The following is a 22287-nucleotide window of genomic DNA, read 5'->3' on the forward strand; positions in this document are numbered from 1 at the left end:
TAGTTCTGAGTTGTAGATGAGAATGGCTTACAAAATACCTGTAATTAATCTTCAATTGTTAAGAAGTAATATTTCAATTAAACAAATTTATATCACATTAAACAGACTCCTTCCCTTAGATCAGGCATTTAATTAGAAAATAACCACATAAATTACAGTAGACTACCCAAAAGTAAGTGTTTCTTCTTAGAACATAAACACAATTAAAGTCTAACAAAATTAAATCAGCTTCAAAACTTACAGCACTGGAGAAAGTCATCCCCATCTCTCCAATGAGCGCCTTGGTTTTCTTTAGTGGTGTCTGTAAAGTAAACAGTTATCTATTAAACAATTTCTTCCAATAAACTAAAACACACAGAACAAAATTCGTCTTTTTTTGTATCTTACTCTCAACCTTTTATTCCCAAATGATCAGCTCTATCTGACACTAAGGAACAGCCAAGTGTCCCGTGTGATTCTGGAGATGAACCAAACAAGTTTGGTTACAGTCAGTTATGTCCTGTGCAAAAGTTCAGGGAGTTATAATGCTTGCAGGAAGGGAAGGTTCACAGCTGATGGCATTATTCTAGCAATGTTGATTTCAATGTAATGAAATTTTGGTGCCCTTCTCTCATTTGTCACCAGCTGCCTTACAAACAGGTGGGGCAGATCTATCTCTATTAATTCATCTTTAGAAGCAGAATATGGAAAATGATATGAAAGGAGCCTTCCATCCTTTAAAACAGAAATAAAACAACACTTAGGTTCTGAAAGCCAGACAAGGCCCCGACACTAACTCAAATATCAGACACTCGGTGGTGAAGCCCAGATGCACACTTTTTGACCATAAGCTCATGGCCCTCTGCACTAGACCAACCACCACCTCCAGCAAAGACTTGAACTAAGTGGCAAACACATATACAGAAAACCTTGTCAAGCAAAAGACTAGTCAGAATATTATTTCGTTTATATCCTTGCTTTTTATCTTTTGCTCAAAACTTAAGATCCTGACAAGTATAGAGAACAACTAGTTTCAAATCCTAGAGTGAGGATAAAAAGTATGAAGATGATCACTTAGATATAAATAATAACAATAAAAAATACTAATAATCTTTATCCAGATTCCAGACAGCAAGAAAGGACGATGTGAAGAAACTTATTTCAGTTGTATTATGAGTCAGCTCATAACGATTCTGAAGTTCCTGTGAAAGCTGAGACCATACTGAACACAGTTTTAAGTGTATTTTGTTGTGTAATAATTTCTTAAAGACTAATAACCCAAATACATAACCATGTTAACAAGAGGACCATTTTCAATACTGTAAAAAAGTTATCCCCATTGTTTTATACAGATGATAGAAAACCTAAGTAACCCATTAGCTAGAGAATTCTAACTTATTCAGGAATTTTGAAAAATCATGTGACAAAATTCAACATCCGTTTATGATAAAAACTCTCAAAGTGGATATAGAGGGAATGTGCCTCAACATAATAAAGGCCATATATAACAAGTCCACAGCTAACATTCTACTCAACAGTGAAAAAATGAAAGTTTTTCCTCTAGGATCAGGAATAAGACAAGGATGCCCACTCTTGCCATTTTTATTCAACCTAGCATTGGAAGTCCTAGCCACAGCAATTAGACAAGAAAAAGAAAAGGAATCCAAATTGCAAAGGAAGAAGTAAAACTGTCACTGTCTGCAGATGACGTGATACTATACATAGAAAATCCTAAAGACATCACCAAAAAACTACTAGAGCTCATCAATGAATCTGGTAGGGTTGCACGATACAAAGTTGATATACAGTTAATATTAATAAAATTAATATAGTGTTGCACTTCTATACAGTAACCATGAACTATCAGAAAGAGAAATTAAGGAAACAATCCCATTTACAATCACATCGAAAAGAATAAAATACCTAGAAATAAACCTACCTAACGAAGTAAAAGACCTGTACTCAGAAAATTATAAGGGACTGATGAAAGAAATTGGAGATTACACAAATAGATGGCAAGCTATACCATGTTCATGGATTGGAAGAATTAATATTGTTAAAATGACCATACTACCCAAGGCAATCTGCACATTCAATGCAATCCCTATCAAAATATCAATGGCACTTTTCACAGTACTAGAACAAATAATTTTAAAATTTGTATGGAAACACAAAACACCCTGAACAGCTAGAATAACCTTGAGAAAGAAGAACAAAGCTGGAGGTGTCATGCTCCCTGACTCCAGACTATACTAAAAGCTACAGTAATCAAAGCAGTATGGTGGGACTTCCCTGGTAGCTCAGTGGTTAAGAATCTGCCTGCCAATGCAGGGGACACAGGTTTGATCCCTGGTCCGGGAAGATCCCACATGCTGTGGAGCAACTAAGCCCGTGTGCCACAACTACGGAGCCTTCACTCTAGAGGCTGGGAGCCACAACTACTGAGCCTGCGCGTCTCAAGCCTGTGCTCCACAACAAGAGAAGCCACTGCAAGATGCAACTAGAGAAAGCCCGTGCATAGCAACAAAGACCCAATGCAGCCAAAAAAAAAAAAAAAAAAAAAAAGGCAGTACACTACTGGCACAAAAACAGACACGTAGATCAATGGAACAGAATAGAGAGCCCAGAAATAAACCCACGCACTTATGATCAATTAATTTACAACAAAGGAGGCAAGAATATACAATGGAGAAAAGACAGTCTCTTCACTAAGTAGTGCTGCCAAACTGGACAGCTTCATGTAAAAGAATGAAATTAGAAAATTTTCTCACACCATATACAAAAATAAACTCAAAATGGCTTAAAGACTTAAATATAAAACATGGCAACATAAAACTCCTAGAAGAAAACACAGGCAAAACATTCTCTGACATAAATTGTAGAAATATTTGCTTAGATCAGTCTCCCAAGGCAAAAGAAATAAAAGCAAAAATAAACAAATGGGACCTAATCAAACTTATAAGCTTTTGTAGAGCAAAGGAAACCATAAACAAAACAAAAAGACAACAGGCTGGGAGAAAATATTTGCAAACATTGCAACCAACAAGGGGTTAATTTCCAAAATATACAAACAGCTTATGTACCTCAATATCAAAAAAAACCCCGAAGAACCCAATCAAAAAATGGGCAGAGGGGCTTCCCTGGTGGCGCAGTGGTTGAGAATCTGCCTGCCAATGCAGGGGACACGGGTTAAGCCCTGGTCTGGGAAGATCCCACATCCCACGGAGCAACTAGGCCCGTGAGCCACAATTACTGAGCCTGCGCGTCTGGAGCCTGTGCTCCGCAACAAGAGAGGCCGCGATAGTGAGAGGCCTGCGCACCGCAATGAAGAGTGGCCCCTGCTTGCTGCAACTGGAGAAAGCCCTTGCACAGAAACGAAGGCCCAACACAGCCAAAAATAAATAAATAAATAAAATTAAAAAAAAAAAAAAGGGCAGAAGACCTAAATAGACATTTCTCCAAAGAAGACATACAGATAGCCAACAGGCACATGAAAACATGCTCAACATCATTAATGATTTGAGAAATACAAATTGAAACTACAATGAAGTATTACTGTATTACCTCACACCAGTCAGAATGGCCATCGTCAAAAAGCCTACAAATAATAAATGCTGGAAAGGGTGTGGAGAAAAGGGAACCTTTCTACACTATTGGTGGGAACGTAAATTGGTGCAGCCACTACAGAAAACAGTATGGAGGTTCCTTAAAAAACTAAAAGTATAGTTAAGATATGATCCAGCAATCTCACTCCTCAGCCTGTATCTGGAAAAGACAGAAACTCTAATTTGAAAAGATACATGCACCCCAATGTACACAGCGGCACTATTTACAATAGTCAAGACATGGAAGCAACCTAAATGTCCATCAACAGATGAACAGATAAAGAAGATGTGGTATACATATATATACAGTGGAATATTACTCAGCTATAAAAAAGAATGGAATTTTGCCATTTGCAGCAACGTGGATGGACCTAAAGATTATCATACTAAGTTAAGTAAGTCAGACAGAGAAAGACATATAATATTATATGGTACCACTTTTATGTGGAATCTAAAAAAAATAATACAAATGAACTCATTTACAAAACAGAAACAGACTCACAGACATAGAAAACAAACTTATGGTTAGCAAAGTGGGGGTGTGTGAAGACATAAATTAGGAGTATGGCAGTATATATAAAACAGATAAAAAACAAGGATTTACTGTATATAGCACAGGGCACTATACTCAATTATCTTGTAATAACCTATAATGGAAAAGAATCTGAAAAAGAATATATATGTATTTATGACTAAATCACTTTGCTGTACACCTGAAACACAACATTGTAAATCAACTCTAGCTCAATTAAAGAATAAATAAAAAGCTTCCGCAGAGCCAAGAAAACCATTAACAAAATGAAAAGGCAACTTACACTGAATGGGAGAAAATATTTGCAAGTCATATATTTGATAAAGGGTTAATATGCAAAATATATAAAGAACTCATACAATTCAACAGCAAAAAAACAGCCAATTAAAAAATGGGGAGGGGCTTCCCTGGTGGCACAGTGGTTGAGAATCTGCCTGCCAAATGCAGGGGACACGGGTTCGAGCCCTGGTCTGGGAGGATCCCACATGCCGCGGAGCAACTAGGCCCGTGAGCCACAATTACTGAGCCTGCGCGTCTGGAGCCTGTGCTCCGCAACAAGAGAGGCCGCGATAGTGAGAAGCCCACGCACCGCGATGAGGAGTGGCCCCCGCTCGCCGCAACTAGAGAAAGCCCTCGCGCAGAAACGAAGACCCAACACAGCCATAAATAAATAAATAAACAAATAAAAGATTAAAAAAAAAAAAAAATGGGGAGAGGGGACTTCCCTGGTGGTCCAGTGGTAAAGAATCTACCTTATAATGCAGGGGACGCAGGTTTGATCCCTGGTCAGGGAGCTAAGATCCCACATGCCATGGGGCAACTAAGCCTGCGTACCACAACTACTGAGCTCACGCTCCTCAACTAGAGAGCCTGCGTGCCACAAACTACAGAGCCCATGCACTCTAGAGCCCGCACACCACAACTACAAAGCCCATGCGCCCTGGAGCCTGTGCACCACAAATAGAGAAGAGAAAACTCAAATGCTACAACTAGAGAGAAGCCCGTGCACCACAACGAAAGATCCCTCATGCCTCAATGAAGATCCCGTGTGCTGCAACTAAGACCAGACGTGGCCAAAAATAAAGTAAATAAATAAATAATCAATAAATCTTAAAATAAAACAAAACAAAAATGGGCAGAGGATCTGAAAAGACATTTTTCCAAAAAAGACATACAAATGGCCAACAGGTAAATGAAAAGATGTTTAACATCACTAATTGTTAGGGAAATGCAAATCAAAACCACAATGAGATAGCACTGCACACCTGTTAGAAAGGCAATCATCAAAAAGACAAGAGATAAAAAGTGTTGGTAAGGATGCAGACAATAGGGAACCCTTGTGCAATTGCTGGTGGGAATGTAAACTGGTTCAGCCAGTATGAAAAACCATATGGAGGTTACTCAAAAAACTAACAATAGAACTACCATATGGTCTAGCAAATCCACTTCTGAGTATTTATCTGAAGAAAATGAAAACACTAACTCGAAGATTAAATACCCCCATGTTTATTGTAGCATTATTTACAATAGCCAAGACATGGAAACAACCTAAATGTCCCTCAATGGAAGAATGGAAAGGAAGATGTGGTATATATATATACAATGGAATATTACTCAGTCATAAAAAAGAATGAAATATTGCCATTTTGATAACATCGGTAGACTCTGAGGGCATTATGCTAAGTGAATTAAGTCAGAGAAAGACAAATACTGTATAACCTCACTTGTATGTGGAATCTAAAAAAACAAAAAAAACCAAGTTCAGATACAGAGATCGGACTAGTGGTTGCCAGAGACAGGAAGTGGGGGGTGAGGGTGGGTGCAGTGAAATGGGTGAAGGGTGTCCAAAGGTAAAAACTTATAGTTATAAAATAAAGAAGTTGGGCTTCCCTGGTGGCGCAGTGGTTGAGAATCTGCCTGCCAATGCAGGGGACACCGGTTCGAGCCCTGGTCTGGGAAGATCCCACATGCCGCGGAGCAACTAGGCCCGTGAGCCACAATTACTGAGCCTGCGCGTCTGGAGCCTGTGCTCCGCAACAAGAGAGGCCACGACAGTGAGGGGCCCGCACACCGCGATGAAGAGTGGCCCCCGCTCGCCGCAACTAGAGAAAGCCCTCGCGTAGAAACGAAGACCCAACACAGCCATAAAAATAAATAAAAATAAATAAATTTTAAAAAAATAAAAATAAAAAAAATAAAGAAGTCATGGGGATGTCATGCACAGCATGGCAACTACAGCTAATAATACTGTATTGCACATTTGAAAGTGGCTAAGAGAGTAGATCTTAAAAGTTCTCATCTCAAGAAAAAAAATTCTGTAACTATGCATTATGATGAATGTTCACTATATTTATTGCTGTGATCATTTTGCAATATATACAAATATCATTATGTTGTACACCTGAAACTAACATAATGTTTTATGTCAATTACACCTCAATAAAAGAAATAAATTTAAAGAAAAAAAAAAGGTCTTTGATGATGTGGTCTTAGATCCACAATAGGTTCCCAGGGGATGCTAGAGATACATAAGGTCTTTGCTAACCTTCAGAAGGAATGTCACCAGCCATGATCTCCCACAAAACATCACTGGGTGCTATCCTCAAGTAAAAAACACTGGACTGAATGAAACATTGGGTTGATGAGTAATCTGAGTTACAGTGAGTACACAGGAAGGGGAAACAGGAATGCAAAGTATAAATAGGAAAAGGACTTATGTGAGCTGATTATAGGGAACAATGGTTTGTTCCAATTGTCTGGTATTTATGCAAAGCTACTGAAGAATATCTGATTTATAGTAAGACTAAATTGTGTGATTATAACACATTTACTAAACACTTAATGTGTGCCAGGCATTGATCTAGGCAATGGTGGACAAAAGATAGAAGGTCCCTGCTCTCATGATCCTTGTACTCAAACAACAGGTAAACAAACAAACAATTATTTCAGGCAGTGAAGAGTACTATAAACCAGGACCATGTGCTTGCAGGTGATGAGAGGAAAGGGGAAAACTACTTTCAACGAGTGGTCAGGAAAGGCCTCTTTCAGGATGTAACTTCAGTACTGAGAGTCACATGATGAGTCAGCCAGGCAAAGCTCCAGAAGAAGATGCTTTCAGGTTGAGTGAACAAGTAATATGCTGCCAGAGAAGGAAAGCAACACATGTGAGGGCAGAACAAAGGTCAGCATGCTAGAAGCAGCACAGTAAGTAAAGGGAAGAATGGGGTAATGAGACAAGGTCAGAGAGGTAGGCAGGAGTCAGATGATGACGCAGGGCTGCACAGGAATTCAGATTTTAGTTTAAGTAAGAAATGTATATTAATAACCATAACCTTTATACTGCTAATGGTAGTACAAGTGATAACCATACTCTGTGCTTAATCAAACAAGTCCCAAACAGGAAACCACATTGTACCAAAAAACGTGTATGTGTGTCCATGCTAACCTGAATGATAAAGTGGATCCTTAAGATCTAAGCAAAGATAGTGGCTGGTCACGTTAAGGCCAAACTACATTCTTTAAGAAACAGCCAATCTTACACTTGCATATGACTAATGTGCTACTTTACTCATCTGAAGCAAAAAAAACCCCTAAGGAGTCATCTGCTTTCCTGGGCCCCATATACAGCTGCTCTGAAATAAAGTTTTGACAATTCGGATAATTCTATAGCTAACTTTTAACAATGAAAGATCACTTTGCCTTAAGCAAAGACATGATGTATTCATTCTTCCCCTACATCTCCTTCCCTCACTTCCTTGAGGTTTTGACCAAGTGTCAGTTTTTCTAGAGAATGATTTTAAAAATAGCAACCTGTGCTTCAGTGAAGAACAGTGTGTCCATCACACCATAACAACATTCAAGTAAAATCAAGAAATGGATGAACGGTTCCCTGGGCAAAAACTAAAAATGGAGTCCCACAGATGAAAGCTACAACAAATACAATGAACGGTTAAAGATGATGCTACCACATAAAAGACTACTTCAAAGATGATCGCAACATTCCACATCAAACCACAGTCATACAAGTGCTATAATCCTTTGACCTGAGTTAGTCTGAGGGACTGATACTTGTTTATTTGCCAACTATGGCAGCAATTCATGATCTTTTTTTGGGTCAGAGACCTCCCTCTCTCCATAAAAATGAAAATAATACACATGAAGTATTACGTGTAAATTAAGGAGTTCCATGTCACCTGACGAAATCTCTGATCTATGGTGTGACTATGCTGATGTGGGTATGTGGAATGACATCTGGTAAATCAGTATTACCACAGTATTCTAGAATAGGAGAAAAAGCATATAATCTCAGGGCTCTTACACTACAAGACACCGGGCTTTGCCCCTTATTATAGCTATATGAACCTTGGCCAAGTTACTTAACCCCTTCTAAGTTTTAGTTTCTCATTTTTTAAGATAAGGACAATACCTACAGCAGAGGATTCCTGTGATAATTGAAGCACTGTATAAAACACTTCACACCCTGACTAGCTCCAAGTAGGTTCTCAAATGCCGTTATTTCTTAGCTCTTCCCCTTCAAGTCCTGTTGGACAATCAGTGGTATTTAGAGTATTCTGTAAAAGGTTACAGGAGAAGACAGAATTCTCCAGAGAACTGGGAGTATTAAATTTGACTTTTTCCCTCCACTTAATTTTGGCTCTCCTCTCCAGCACAAACATCTGTATAAAAGAATCTGCTACTGGTTTAAAGGAGCAAATAGGATTAACAGGCTCAAGGGAAGAAACCTCAAATATACACAGACCACATTGGTGGTCTACAAGAATTGAAGAAACTGAATTCTGAATACCTTACATTTAAGTGATGGATTTTGTTTTCAACAGAGCCATGAAAGCTGGGCCTTTTAATTAAGTCACTAAACCATTATTAAGTTTTGATAGAGATGGCTTGCTTTTTCTGGACAAAACACTTCAGAAGCACACACACAAATTTGTTTTAAAAGGAGTTTTGTGTGGAGGATAAGTGTAGCAGTTGGAATGGTGGAAAAAACAAAGTAAAATCCAGGAGGGCCATTAAGTCAAGACTCTTCATTGTCAGTGGGGCTGGGTAGAACCTAAAAGGCAATGAGGTACATGTGGCAGGAACCAGCGGGGAGTCAAAACGCAAGCATCTTAGACATCATTTAGAAAAGACTCTCGGGGGCTTCCCTGGTGGCGCAGTGGTTGGGAGTCTGCCTGCCAATGCAGGGGACACGGGTTCGAGCCCTGGTCTGGGAAGGTCCCACATGCCACGGAGCAACTAAACCCGTGAGCCACAACTACTGCACCTGTGCGTCTGGAGCCTGTGCTCCACAACGGGAGAGGCCACGACAGTGAGAGGCCCGCGCACCGCGATGAAGAGTGGCCCCTGTTCTCTGCAACTGGAGAAAGCCCTCGCACAGAAACGAAGACCCAACACAGCCAAAAATGAATATAAAATAAATTAATTAATTAAAGAAACGTTTAAAAAAAAATAAAAAAAGACTCTCATACCCTTGAACACAGCCCTGAGGAAGAAATACATTTTAATGCACAACTAAGACACATCTATATATGGATATGCTTACCTTGACCTCATGTATCACACAGACATTTTCTATTCTACTCTATTCCACAGGGAAGTAAAAATGCTGGTAGCTACTCACTAAACTGATTTCACAACTCACTTAAGGGTTGAAATCAGCAGTCTGAAAGACACTCAGTGAGGGTGTTCCCACACAGTAAAAGTTAGGAAACTCGTGCCTAAAATGTTTTCATAACATTTGGCTGAAAGCAAAAAGAGAACTGAAAGGAAGAAAGCAATAAAGCACTTGTTTTTAAAAAGGTAAGAGTAATGCCATACCCAGGGTCAGAGCACTAGTGAGGATTTTGTCTGGACTGCCACAACTACTCATGAGCCTGGAGCAAGCCACTTTCTAGGCCTCCGTGAGCAGGGGGTTGGGTAGATGTTCCTGAAGGTCACAAATTCGAGAATTCTAAGATCCAGAAGCAAAATTCACTCTGGGAAAGAATGAAGTCTCAGGACACCCCCCATCTGATATAAAACGGAACGCTGACAGTATCTAATGCATCAGCCAGGTGTTCAATTAGGCTAATTGAATTTTCTTGATTCTTGTGAGGCAAAGCACACCCTGAAGAGTTCTACAACCTACCTACCAGAATAGTTCATATCAACACTTATTTTATAAATATCAGGCACAGACACTGCACACAGGGTCAAATGCAGAAGTGGCCTAGGTTCCTCAAAAGAGGGGGCTGGATTTGTCCTCTAACCTGAAAGACGAACAATCAAGGCTTGCGTGCTCTTAGCCAGCACCTGCTCCTCATTGGTTCATCCCATCCCTAACAGGCGTCCACATGTTTGTCTTGAGACATGAAGCAAACTCCTCAGCAGTAAGGTCCAGACTAGAAGCTCCGTGTGGTGCGTGCGTGTGTGTGGACCCAGGAGAGACTCGGGGGAAAGAGGAAATAGAGTCCCGCAGCTGCATAAGCCTGCGCCAAGGGCCTGGCGCGGCAAAAGCAAACCTACCCAGGATCGAGGCAGCTAGTTAGGAATGGGGAACGAGGGCCAGAAACCAGGGAGTCAGCCCGGGAGATGGAGGGGCGGGGCAGAAACAGACAGAAGAGTTACCATGCCGCCGAGCACTTCGTCCTGGTCGTCGGCGAGAAGCAGCACCACATTGGGCCTCCGAGAGCCCGCCGCCGCCGCGGAGACCCCCAGGCAGCCTCCCAGCAGCAGCAGCAGCGGCGCTGGGCTGCAGTAGGGCAGGTGGCGAGGGCTGCCCCGCCGGGGCACACCCAGGGCCAGAGGCAGGAGCCGCATGGCGGACAGGGCTCCGGGGGTGGACCCCGGGCGGAGGGGAAAGACGTGCAGAAGGCTAGAGAGCGAGAAGCCCACGAGCAGCTGGAAAAAAAATGACTGCACCGTGAAGGCCGGGGTCTGCGGTCAGGCGTTTTCTACCGGGCGCGATCACGTGAACCGGGGGCAGGAGGCGGAGCACGCCGTGAGGTCACGTGACGGGTGGCGGGGCGGGGCTCCGGACCGAATTGAAGAGGGGAGACAGCAGCAGGGAGGGAAACCCGGAAGTGGGCGGAAAGGGGGGAAAAGCCATAGGGGAGCGAGACCCGCGCTTGCTCCCGACTCAGGCAGGGGCTGGGTTTTGGTAGGAGCGGTTCCAGGGCGCTTTGTTCAGGGATTAAAATGAGGGGGACGATCAGATAAGAGGAGGCGGGAATCAGCCAGTAGGAAGCAATTAAGAGAAAGGAGGAATGTGCCTATGCGGTAGTAAGATCAGCTGGTGGGCAAAGTCTGGGCCGTACCGTATTTAATCCCTGAGTCAACAACACTTGAGTGCCGTTATATTTAAATGCTTTTAATTTTCTCTACAACTCAATTTAACTCCAAACCTGGTTATGCTGTTCCTCAGCTGATATCGTGGTTTCAAACAAACGATTTAGGGATATTCTGACAGCCTAATATTCCTTGATGAATTTTGGAATATTTACAATAACATTAAATTGGTGAATTTTAAAATTTTTTTAATTTATTTTTGGCTGCGTTGGGTCTTCGTTGCTGCGCACCGGCTTTCTCTAGTTTCAGCGAGCGGAGGCTACTCTTCGTTGCGGTGCGCGGGCTTCTCATTGCGGTGGCTTCTCTTGTTGAGGAGCACGGGTTCTAGGAGTGCGGGCTTCAGTAGTTGTAGCACGCAGGCTTAGTTGCTCCGCGGAATGTGGGATCATCCTGGACCAGGGCATGAACCCGTGTCCCCTTCATTGTCAGGCAGATTGTTAAAAATTGGTGAATTTTTGAAAGACCTTTTAGATGATGTTGGAGGATGTGCACATTGAACAAAAACCAAAACACTGCGACATGGTCACCCAACCAAGTTATTAAGTAATGTTTAGGGATTAAAAATTCCATGAAACTAGGGCTCCAAATATTTCTGTGATAGCTCTAGAACAGCTCTACCCTGCCCCTCTGCCCAAGTCTAGGAAAACAGAAGTATCTCTGGCCTTGGAGGGTATTATGCTTAGTGAAATAAGTCAGACAGAGGAGGACAAATACTGTATGATATCACTTATATGTGGAGTCTAAAAAATAAAAGAAACTGGTGAATATAACAATAACAAAAGAAATATCCCTGGCAAGGTGAACCACCAAGACTTATTCCCAACTGAGAACAACAGGCTGTACCTCCTGGTTCCTAACAAATAAGGTGTATTTTCTCTAAGCTGAACCCTCCAACTGGAAGTCTTCAAATCTGTGAAAGCACTGTCGTATAAGGTAAAAATAATTATGGAAGTGCTTGGGAATGTCATACACACAACTATCAGGCTTATGCAAAAGGAAACATCCTTAGTTTTATTACTTTTTTAAAAGTAAGCCTACAGAAGACAAGATAGTCTTTTAAAAATGAAGTAGAATACATAAAATAGAAAATTAGTAAGGACCTACTGTATAGCACAGGGAACTCTTTTCAATACTCTTTAATGACCTATATGGGAAAAGAATCTTAAAAAGAGTGGATATATGTATTAATGTATGTATAACTGATTCACTTTGCTGTACAGCAGAAACTAACACATTTCAAATCAACCATACTCCAATAAAAATTATAAGAAAAAAAAGCACAGTGGAAAATAAGAATGAAGTAGATTTCCACTGCAAAAAAGGATTGTGCTGAGAATCTGGTCAGAGTACTTCCCAGATGGCCAGTGTACTGTGTTACAGCCTCAGGCTAGGCTAATTTTGCACACTGATGGAATAACCAACCCCTATGTATTCAGATTTCAAGACTTCCAGTAAGACTTTCTGCACACAAAAATAATCTATTCCATCTGCACTGATGCTCCAGATTGTTAAATTTTCTCACTGTTTTTGTTTCAAAACTAGATTGTAGGGCTTCCCTGGTGGCTCAGTTGTTCAGAGTCTGCCTGCCGGTGCAGGGGACACAGGTTCAAGCCCTGGTCTGGGAAGATCCCACATGCCGCGGAGCAACTGGGCCCATGAGCCACAACTGCTGAGCCGGCGCGTCTGGAGTCTGTGCTCCGCAACAAGAGAGGCCGCGACAGTGAAAGGCCCGCGCACCGCGATGAAGAGTGTCCCCCGCTCGCCGCAACTAGAGAAAGCCCGCGTGCAGCAACGAAGACCCAACACAGCCAATCAATCAGTCAATCAATCAATCAATAGAAATGCTGTAGAATTATAAAAAAAAAACCCCAAAAAACTAGATGGTAAATTATTTGGGGCTAAATGCTGTAGAATTATAAAAAAACAAAAAAACAAAAAAAACTAGATGGTAAATTATTTGGGGCCAGAGAGTGTATAATTAGGTACCAACTTTGTTCCAGATGCTAGGCTACTGCTGAGGAGACACTGTCCCTCTTTCATGGAATTTGCAATCTAGTGGCAGAGAAATATACAACCTAACAATCGCAGTAGTATATAATTACAAATAGGGAGACGTACTATGAAGGAAAAGCAAAGAGTGTGATGAGCATTTAAGGGCGTAGGGGGCTGATCTAGTCTAAGACACCCTGAGGAAATAACCTTGAATGACAGTCTGAAGTTTAAAGGAGATAATTTGTTAATGGAATAGTTGGGTGGTAGAATGTCTCCTAGGCACGGAGTACAGCATATGCAAAAGTCCTAAGGAGGTGCATTCAAATAACTAAAAGAAGCCTCCATGGTTGCAGCTGAGAGAGAAGGAAGGGGATAGGTAGGCAGGGCCCAGACCCTATGTTAAGGATTTTGGTCTTTATCCTAAGGCTAATGGGAAATCACTGGAAGAGTAGAGGAGAAATATAATCATACATGAATTTTTATAAGATCCTTTTGGCTGTGGCACGGTGTACAGACTAGAAGAGGACAGGAATGGATAAAGGTAGATCAGTTAGGTGGAGAGATGATGATAACAGTGGCAAATCCAGATTTTGTGTGGCCTGAAGCTTATATACAATTTTGGGGGCTCCTTAAGAAAAAGAATAGCAATTATAAATACAAAATTAGGTACAAAAGTGTATATTTATTTAGACTGAGAAAAGAAATCACAATATTATAAATTATTAAAAGTTGAGAAATATTACAAATAATGCAAAATGTAAAAATAACAAAATATTTTTATTAATAAACTGTCAGGCATGCCTCTCCAAACTTTTTTCCCAAATTTTATGGCTATGTACTCTTTAATCGACTCTTCATATGACCATGGTTTGTAATATTTTCTATAGAGAGAATACAAAGATAATTTATATTTTCTCTAGCATGGTTGATCAGTATTTGTTTTTTTATTATTAATAGCTCAGAAAAAATTTTTTCATCCTTGTAGTTCATTATTTGTGTGTGTGTGTGTGTGTGTGTGTGAAATTTCAGGACCTCTATCAAATATTTTTATATGGGCATTTCAAATTATCTTGCACAGTTACTAATCTTAGATATTCCTTGAATTGAAGGCACTACATCAGTGCACTCATTGTAATCACATATTATGAGTTTATATGAATTTCACTGATGTCAGTTTGAGGTCAAATCAGAAAAAAATTTAAACATTTTTAAATGAATTTATATGATTCACTTCTCTTTACAAATTATCAAACGATTCAAGAGCCTATTTATTACTTTTATTTGCAATTTGTCTCTTCCTCTTAGTCTTGCCTTAAAGAGTACGTGTGAAGAGAAACAAACAGTTGCCCCAGTTTTCTACCTGGAGGCACATCCTGAACCAGGGAGCCAGGAAAAAGGTCCCATGCAGAACAAAGTTGGGTTGAAAAGAGAAAGATTACGGTTAAGGGGGGCTGAAGTAGCTGGAACTTGTGGGGCAACGTTCCAAAGAGGAGGAAGCTATGTAGGTGCAAAGCTTCATAAATCTGGGTAGATATCTTTGTGAGACTTTGTTGAACACTAAGATGCACATGCCTGGGGTGAAGGCACCATAAGGTAACGCAATGCATGACCAAGGATATATAATAATTCCCAGAGGAGCTGGAAATGTTTGAGATCCAACCAGCCAGAGGGAAAGTCTTTCCTGATCACAAGGAGCATTCAGTAGAGAACCCAGAAAGGTTATACTTTTGTAGTAGAGCTAAACTATCATGCGTGAAAAGTACTGTATGCCTACAATGACAAAGTTTAAATACAAGTCTCAAAGTGTCAAGCTGATCTGCTAGAAACTTAACTTGCTTGCCAAAATAAGGCCCCGTACTCTTTAAGGGAAGACTACAAAATCTAGATACTTGACAACATGAAATTTACAATGGCCTGGATCCAATTAAAAAAAAATTACTACACATGCCCCCAAACAGGAAAATGTGACCCATAACCAAAAGGAAAACCAGGCAGTAAAAACAGATAATAAATGACAAGATGAAGGAATTAGCAGATCAGTGTGTTAAAACACCTATTATAACCATATGTCGTAATAGAGTTTAAACAGATCTGGGCATCCTGCAGAACATCATATCCATCCATTACATTGATGACATCATGCTGATCAGGTAGGATGAGCAAGAGGCATCTAACAGGCTGGAATCTTTCATATGACACGTGCTCCAGAGGGTAGGAGAGAGACCCTATAAAAATTCAGGGACTTGGCACTTCAGTAGAGGATCTTAGGTGCCCAGTGTTGTGTCAGGACATTGCCTCCAAAGTAAAAACAAATCGCTGCTTCTTGCATTTCTTACTGCAGAAAGGGAGGCACAGTGCTTGGTAGAACTTTCAGTATTCATAAGCAACCCATTCTACCTAGGAGTACTGCTCCAGCCCATATACTGAATGACAGGAAAGGATACCAGATTTGAGTGGAGCCTCGGGCAGAAAAGCACTCTGTAGCAGACAGGCCTGGTTACATAATCTGTAAGGCCCTGTGTGAAATAAAAATGTGGGGCCCTTTGTTAAAAAAGCAGGAAAGGGGCTTCCCTGGTGGCGCAGTGGTTGAGAATCTGCCTGCTAATGCAGGGGACACGGGTTCGAGCTCTGGTCTGGGAAGATCCCACATGCCACGGAGCAACTAGGCCTGTGAGCCACAACTACTGAGCCTGCGCGTCTGGAGCCTGTGCTCCGCAACAAGAGAGGCCGCGATAGTGAGAGGCCCGCGCACCGTGATGAAGAGTGGCCTCCATTTGCCGCAACTAGAGAAAGCCCTCGCACAGAAACGAAGACCCAACACAGCCATAAATAAATAAATAAATAAATAAATAAATAAGCAGGAAAAAAGTGCCACTGAAAGTGGTAAAATGTAAAGTTTTTCATTAAAAAATATTGAGTTACTTACAAAATGCAATGGGTGTTATAGTGATACATGGATAACACTGTAATCTTACAAGCTGCAGAGAAACTTTTGGTGTTATAATTTATGTAATACAATAAATAATGATTATTAATGTGATATCTTGATTGATTATATAATTTTTCTGGCTTGCTTTCCTATAAATTCATTTCATAGGCCTACAAATTCACAATTTCCTACAAATTCATTTCAAAATCAAAATGTGTATTTTTAGCAACTTCATTTTCAATTGATATAACTAAAAGTGATCTCGTGACTCTCAGCAAATGCCTGACTGCAAATAATTTTTAATTTTGAGGAGGCTCTTCTGATATAACTGTTACTGGAGCTGTTAACAGTATTTTATAGGGTGTATAACAGTGGGATAAACTTTTGACAGATTATTTCAAAATACAAATTTTAGCACAGGTAGAGCTGATGATTGTGGAACAAATTTTCTAAAAACATTTAAATCTCTCTACAGATCAGTTTTATTTAGATATGAATTTAATTTCAATGTAAATCATAAATTATTATAATTTTGCAATTGTAAAATTGTGACTGGTGTAATAGTTACATTGTGATATTTCCTCCAACATTTCCTGTAACTTGTGAAGGGCCTAAAAGAAACCTCAGATGGCTTCAAGTTTTTATATAATTCGGAGTGCCTGTTTTTGCATTCTATCACTGCATCTTCAATTATAAGAAAAAATTAAAATTTTAAGTTGTTTTCATCGTTAATAATTGGTTTATCTAGAGCTATATTTGAAAATAGTGTTCTTTTCCATCAAATGCATTGATCTTTAATTTCTTTCTAAGACTGTGGAAATTTGATTTGCCACATTGCAGAAGTTTTCAAAACCAGAGACTAAACTCAGTGACGAATTCTAATAATTTTCTGATATGCTTTATTTCAATATCATATGTGTGCTTGTATTTTATAATAATTTACTGACAAAATGTAATGCCTGAAAACTGGCATTTTTTGCACAGATTTGTGATGTTTGCACAGATCTCAAAGATTTGTGCAAACATCACAAAGATGGCATTCAGGAAACAGATGGGCAGGCTGGATCCCCACAGCAGGTCCCAGCACCAGTTTTAAGTAGAAAGCCTTTCTTTCTTACTGCTGTTGGCCACCACTGCTGCTTTTCCACTGTTCTCTCTACAGTTGCTGCCACCAACCTGGGCTCTGGTCTCTGCCTGCCCACCTGGGGGCCCTGAGGCTCCCTGGACCACCTGGAGGTATGCACATGTGACAATTTCTTGGTGCCTTGCTGCTGCGTGCTCTACCCACCAGTCCTGGCTTATCTCTACTGCTCCTGCACACCTTCCATTGTCGTACTGGACTTCACTTACAAAACACAAGTTCAAAGAAAATATTGTTAATAATTTCAAGATGACAACAAAACATTAAGCCAAGTGTGGGGACATTCTGAAAGAGTGCAGCTCTGTACAAGTGCAGAGGTCACATCTTGAAGTCCATCCTGGTGGCAGGTCCAACCTGTGATGCAGGTAGCCCTTCTGCTTGGGCTATACCTGCAAGCAGACCCTATGGCATTCCAGGTGTCAGTGGTGGGAACAGATGCAATGTGAAACACACTCCAATAGGAAAAAATCACAATGCAGACCCCTGTGGTTTTGGAGCAAGGTCATGATACCTACCTATAGCAGGAATCACACATCTTTTGAAAAACAGCTCCTAATGTACTGAGCCCTGAGAGAGATGGGACTCTTGACCATGAGGCACTAAATGACGATGCTACCTGAATTATCCATCACCAGCTGGGTCCTCTAGGATTCCCAAGTCATAAAGTTGGTCAGGATCAGCAGTAGTTCTACAGAAGATGAAATGGTACATCTGGAACCAAGCATGAACAAGACCAGAGGGCACAAGCAAGTGCATGAAGAGATAGCCCAGACTCACTCATCATGGTTGCCCCGTACTCCTATCTCAGCTCACACCTGGGGGACTATAGACCAGCTGAAAGAGGAGGAGAAAGTCTGAGCTTTGTTTAAGGATAGAACAGCTTGGTATATGGGTGCAAAGTGGAAGTGGTTGATGGTTGCATTATAGCCTCACTCAGCTTGGCCTTGAATGACAGTGGTGAGAGAAAACCATCTTAATGGGCAGAGCTTTCAGTGATGCACCTGACCATCCAGTTTGTGTAGAAAGATGTGACCTGAGATTAGAATATATATGGACTCACTGGCAGTGGTGAATGGCCTCTGCTGGGTGGTCATGACCCTGGAAGGAAAATGACTGGGAGATTGGAGATGGGGGGTTCTGGTGTGGAGGCATAGGGATAGACATGTAGGAATAGGCACAAAGTGTGAAGATCTTTGTATGATGTGTTTACGTCCACTAGAAAGCATTCACATGGAAGAGGCACTAAACAATGAATTAGGCAAAGCAGCTGAGGCCATTGATGTTAGTCCGTCCTTGTCGGTGGCTACCTAAGACACCTCACTTACTCTCAAAGAATGTCACTTGAATATGGGTGAGAGATCAGAAGTTCAGTTCCCATCTGATATGCATTGAGCAATCACAACTACTTTTTCTACTCTTGCAAAGGAAAGGTTATAGTCTGTCACTTTGAAATACAGTATAATAATTATTAAGCAGTAGTCAAATGAGATCTCCAAAGTTCTCTAAGCACTCAAATTTTATGACTTACATGTCATTCAACATTAATAGCTCTTATTTATTGACTGTCTACTATGGATTACTATGTATTTCCCAAGGTCTAAGGTTTGGTGGCTTTTTAAAGTATGAAAATCCCCTTTTTACCTCTTATCCCAACTTTTGGGATTGAAAAATATGATTCTTCATGTATAGTTATTAAATTGAAAATAGAGATTGTATTGCATTCCAAGGATATAAATAAATTGTAATCAGCAATTAATTTTTTTTTTTTTTTTTTTTTAATTTTTTATTTATTTATTTATTTATGGCTGTGTTGGGTCTTCGTTTCTGTGCGAGGGCTTTCTCTAGTTGCGGCGAGTGGGGGCCACTCTTCATCGCGGTGCGCGGGCCTCTCACTGTCGCAGCCTCTCTTGTTGCAGAGCACAGGCTCCAGACGCGCAGGCTCAGTAGTTGTGGCTCACGGGCCTAGTTGCTCCGCGGCATGTGGGATCTTCCCAGACCAGGGCTCGAACCCGTGTTCCCTGCATTGGCAGGCCGACTCCCAACCACTGCGCCACCAGGGAAGCCCAGCAATTAATTTTGAGAAAGAGTGAGCGTCTATGAGGAGAAGCTGAAACCCAGCAACGACCTTGTGCATTTCTCCTGTGACTCAAGAATGAGTAATCCCTGAAGGATTAGAGAAAAAGTTAACTGCTAGATTTTACAAATCAGCCATTCCAAGAATAATCATAACTTTCATCACAGCAATTTCGTCTTTATGTGTGTTTGCACACGCTGAAAAAAATTATCAAATTATTAATAATGCTGAGAGTCTTAAGGTAGTTTTATTTTTTATTTTTTTAAATAGAATATCATTTATTAAATGGGATAGTAGGGAAAATACTCATAATAAAATGTTGAGCAAGAAAACAATATACAAAATCCATCTTATATAGGTTAAGGTAGTTTTAAATGACAGGTGACAGAAGGTTATTGGCAAGACCCTGATACAGGTTTGGAAATAATTAAAATGTTCATGGTCTGTATCTTGTACACAGATTTATATAAATTATATTCTATAGATTATAGTAAATTGTACTCAACTTAGAGATAGATGCTTCTTAGCTACTTGTAAATATAATGCAATATTGGACCTTATATCTGATACAAATAATTAATATAATTATTTAAATAGTAAAACTAAAGTTCCAAACAAATTAAAATGCTGATTATTATTAGTAGCATAGTTAACCATAGTAAATTTAATTTAAGCTATTAATTAGTCGTGATCAGTTTGAAATCATATTCTGTCAGGCCAATGGTTCTCTCTCATATCCAATTAGTTGGCTTCAGACCTTTAGGGAACTCATTGGGGACCATCCCATCACCGGGCAGCAGTAATGTAGGGTACAAAAATGGGCTGCTCTTTGCCAGCACCTCTTCTAGGACTCTGTTTAATGGAACTCACTTTTCTTAGGAAAGTAGGTAATTGGTTGATCTTTTCTCTAGTTTTCATATTATTCATTCAGTTAATTAATTCAACAAATATTTATTGAGTACATATAATGTGCTAGCATCTGTTCTAGGTGGTGGGCATACATCAGTGAACAAAGGAGACAAAAATTCCTGCCTTCAGGAGCTTATTTTTAGTGGCAGAAGACAGAGAATAAAATAAATCCATAGATGGTATAATATGTTGGAAGGTGGTGAGTATTATGGAAGAAAAGAGAACAAGGAAGGGGAAGAAGGGAATACTGGGGGTTACGGAGCTGCAATTTTAAACAGGGCGGTTAGGAAGGATCCACTGAGAAGATGACATTTTATTTTATTTTTTAAAAATTTATTTATTTATTGGCTGAGTTGGGTCTTTGTTGCTGCGCGCAGGCTTTCTCTAGTTGCAGCAAGGGGGGCTACTCTTCATTGCGGTGCGTGGGCTTCTCATTGCAGTGGCTTCTCTTGTTGTAGAGCAGGGGCTCAGTAGTTGTGGTGCACGGGCTTAGTTGCTCCGCGGCATGTGGGATCTTCCCGGACCAGGGCTTGAACCCGTGTTCCCTGCACTGGCAGGCGGATTCTTAACCACTGCGCCACCAGGGAAGCCCTGAAGATGACATTTAAACAGAGACCTCACCTGGTGAGAGAAGAGTCACGTGGATATCTGGGCCAAGATCATTCCAACAAGGGCAAAGGACCTTGAATCTGCTTTCCTTGTTAGTTTTTATTTTGCCAATTTTCTGTCCTCAGGTGATTTGGTAATGATGGGTAACAGGAGATGATTTTGGAGTTTGATTAATTTAGAAATGTTGACTGTCAATGACCTACTGTTTTTCCTGGCCTCTTTCACCATCCACTTCAGCTTACTTTGAGTTTCTTTATAGGTCCTGATAGTGATACCCCAGATGTGAATTGTGCTGAAGGCTAGTAGTTATCACATCTCTTACTGGAGATAGAGAGAAAGGGCTGGGAAGTCAACTAAGAAAAGAGATCCAATTTCAGCGTTTCCCTTTGTTTAAGTCCTGCTTGTTGCAAAGTTTGACATCTGAAGGAAGGATTTCAGGACTGTATTCAATGCTGGAGACAACAGAAAAAAAAAAACCAAACCTCAAAAAACAAAACAACAACAAAATAACAAATAATTCCATTCCTTCTACTGCATACATTTTAAAGTTAAATGGATACAGTAGTAGTTAACACAGTTACAAAACCATAAAATACTATTTCTAGTATAATTTTAAATTCTGGATACATAAAGGAAAAGTTATAAAACTTCTGCTTCCCTTATATTAACTCTAGTTTCTAAAAGGGTCCTATTGCTCTCACTCTATGTTTACATGTATTTTGGTGGTGATGCCAAGGGACACCAGGTTTCTACAGGCTCTATTATGAAAGTGCCTTGAAAAGTAAAAAGTGTGTTGAACAAACATAAAATACCACCATTGTTCACTAGGTGCTTTGCTGTTCCTTTAAAAAATATGGCAAGTATTTAATAGCATTAGGAGATAGACAAATATATACACATCCGTACTGAAAGCCAGACACTTTAAGCTTTACGGAAAGTTCACTTTATTCTTTGTGAATTGGTAGTTATTCAGCCTCTCTGTGCTTCAGCCCCCTCATCTGAAAAGTGAGGAAAAAATAGTACTTTGTTACCTTTGTAACTGTATGGTGACATATGTGAGCTAGACATATTGTGGTGATCATTTTGCAACATATACAAATATCGAATCATAATGTTGTACTCCTGAGACTAATATAATGTTATAGGTCAGTTATGCCTCAATAAAAAAATAGT

The 22287-nt window shown here is 40.3% G+C and overlaps 1 protein-coding gene across 1 annotated transcript in view; it reads right to left on the reverse strand.

Moving 5' to 3' along the window:
• GNS (glucosamine (N-acetyl)-6-sulfatase) overlaps window positions 1-11132 on the reverse strand; it is a 53996-nt gene extending 42864 nt beyond the window's left edge. Inside the window, exons 1-2 of the mRNA XM_036865580.1 lie at window positions 10741-11132; window positions 242-301 (exon numbers count right to left, since the gene is read on the reverse strand). Coding sequence (XP_036721475.1) covers window positions 242-301; window positions 10741-10932 — 252 coding nt within the window. The 5' untranslated portion in view covers window positions 10933-11132. The remainder of the gene's footprint in view (window positions 1-241; window positions 302-10740) is intronic.
• Between the last annotated feature and the right edge of the window lie 11155 nt (window positions 11133-22287).

Source organism: Balaenoptera musculus, chromosome 10 (assembly GCF_009873245.2).
Source record: "Balaenoptera musculus isolate JJ_BM4_2016_0621 chromosome 10, mBalMus1.pri.v3, whole genome shotgun sequence".
In the NCBI taxonomy this organism is placed as follows: Eukaryota; Metazoa; Chordata; class Mammalia; order Artiodactyla; family Balaenopteridae; genus Balaenoptera; species Balaenoptera musculus.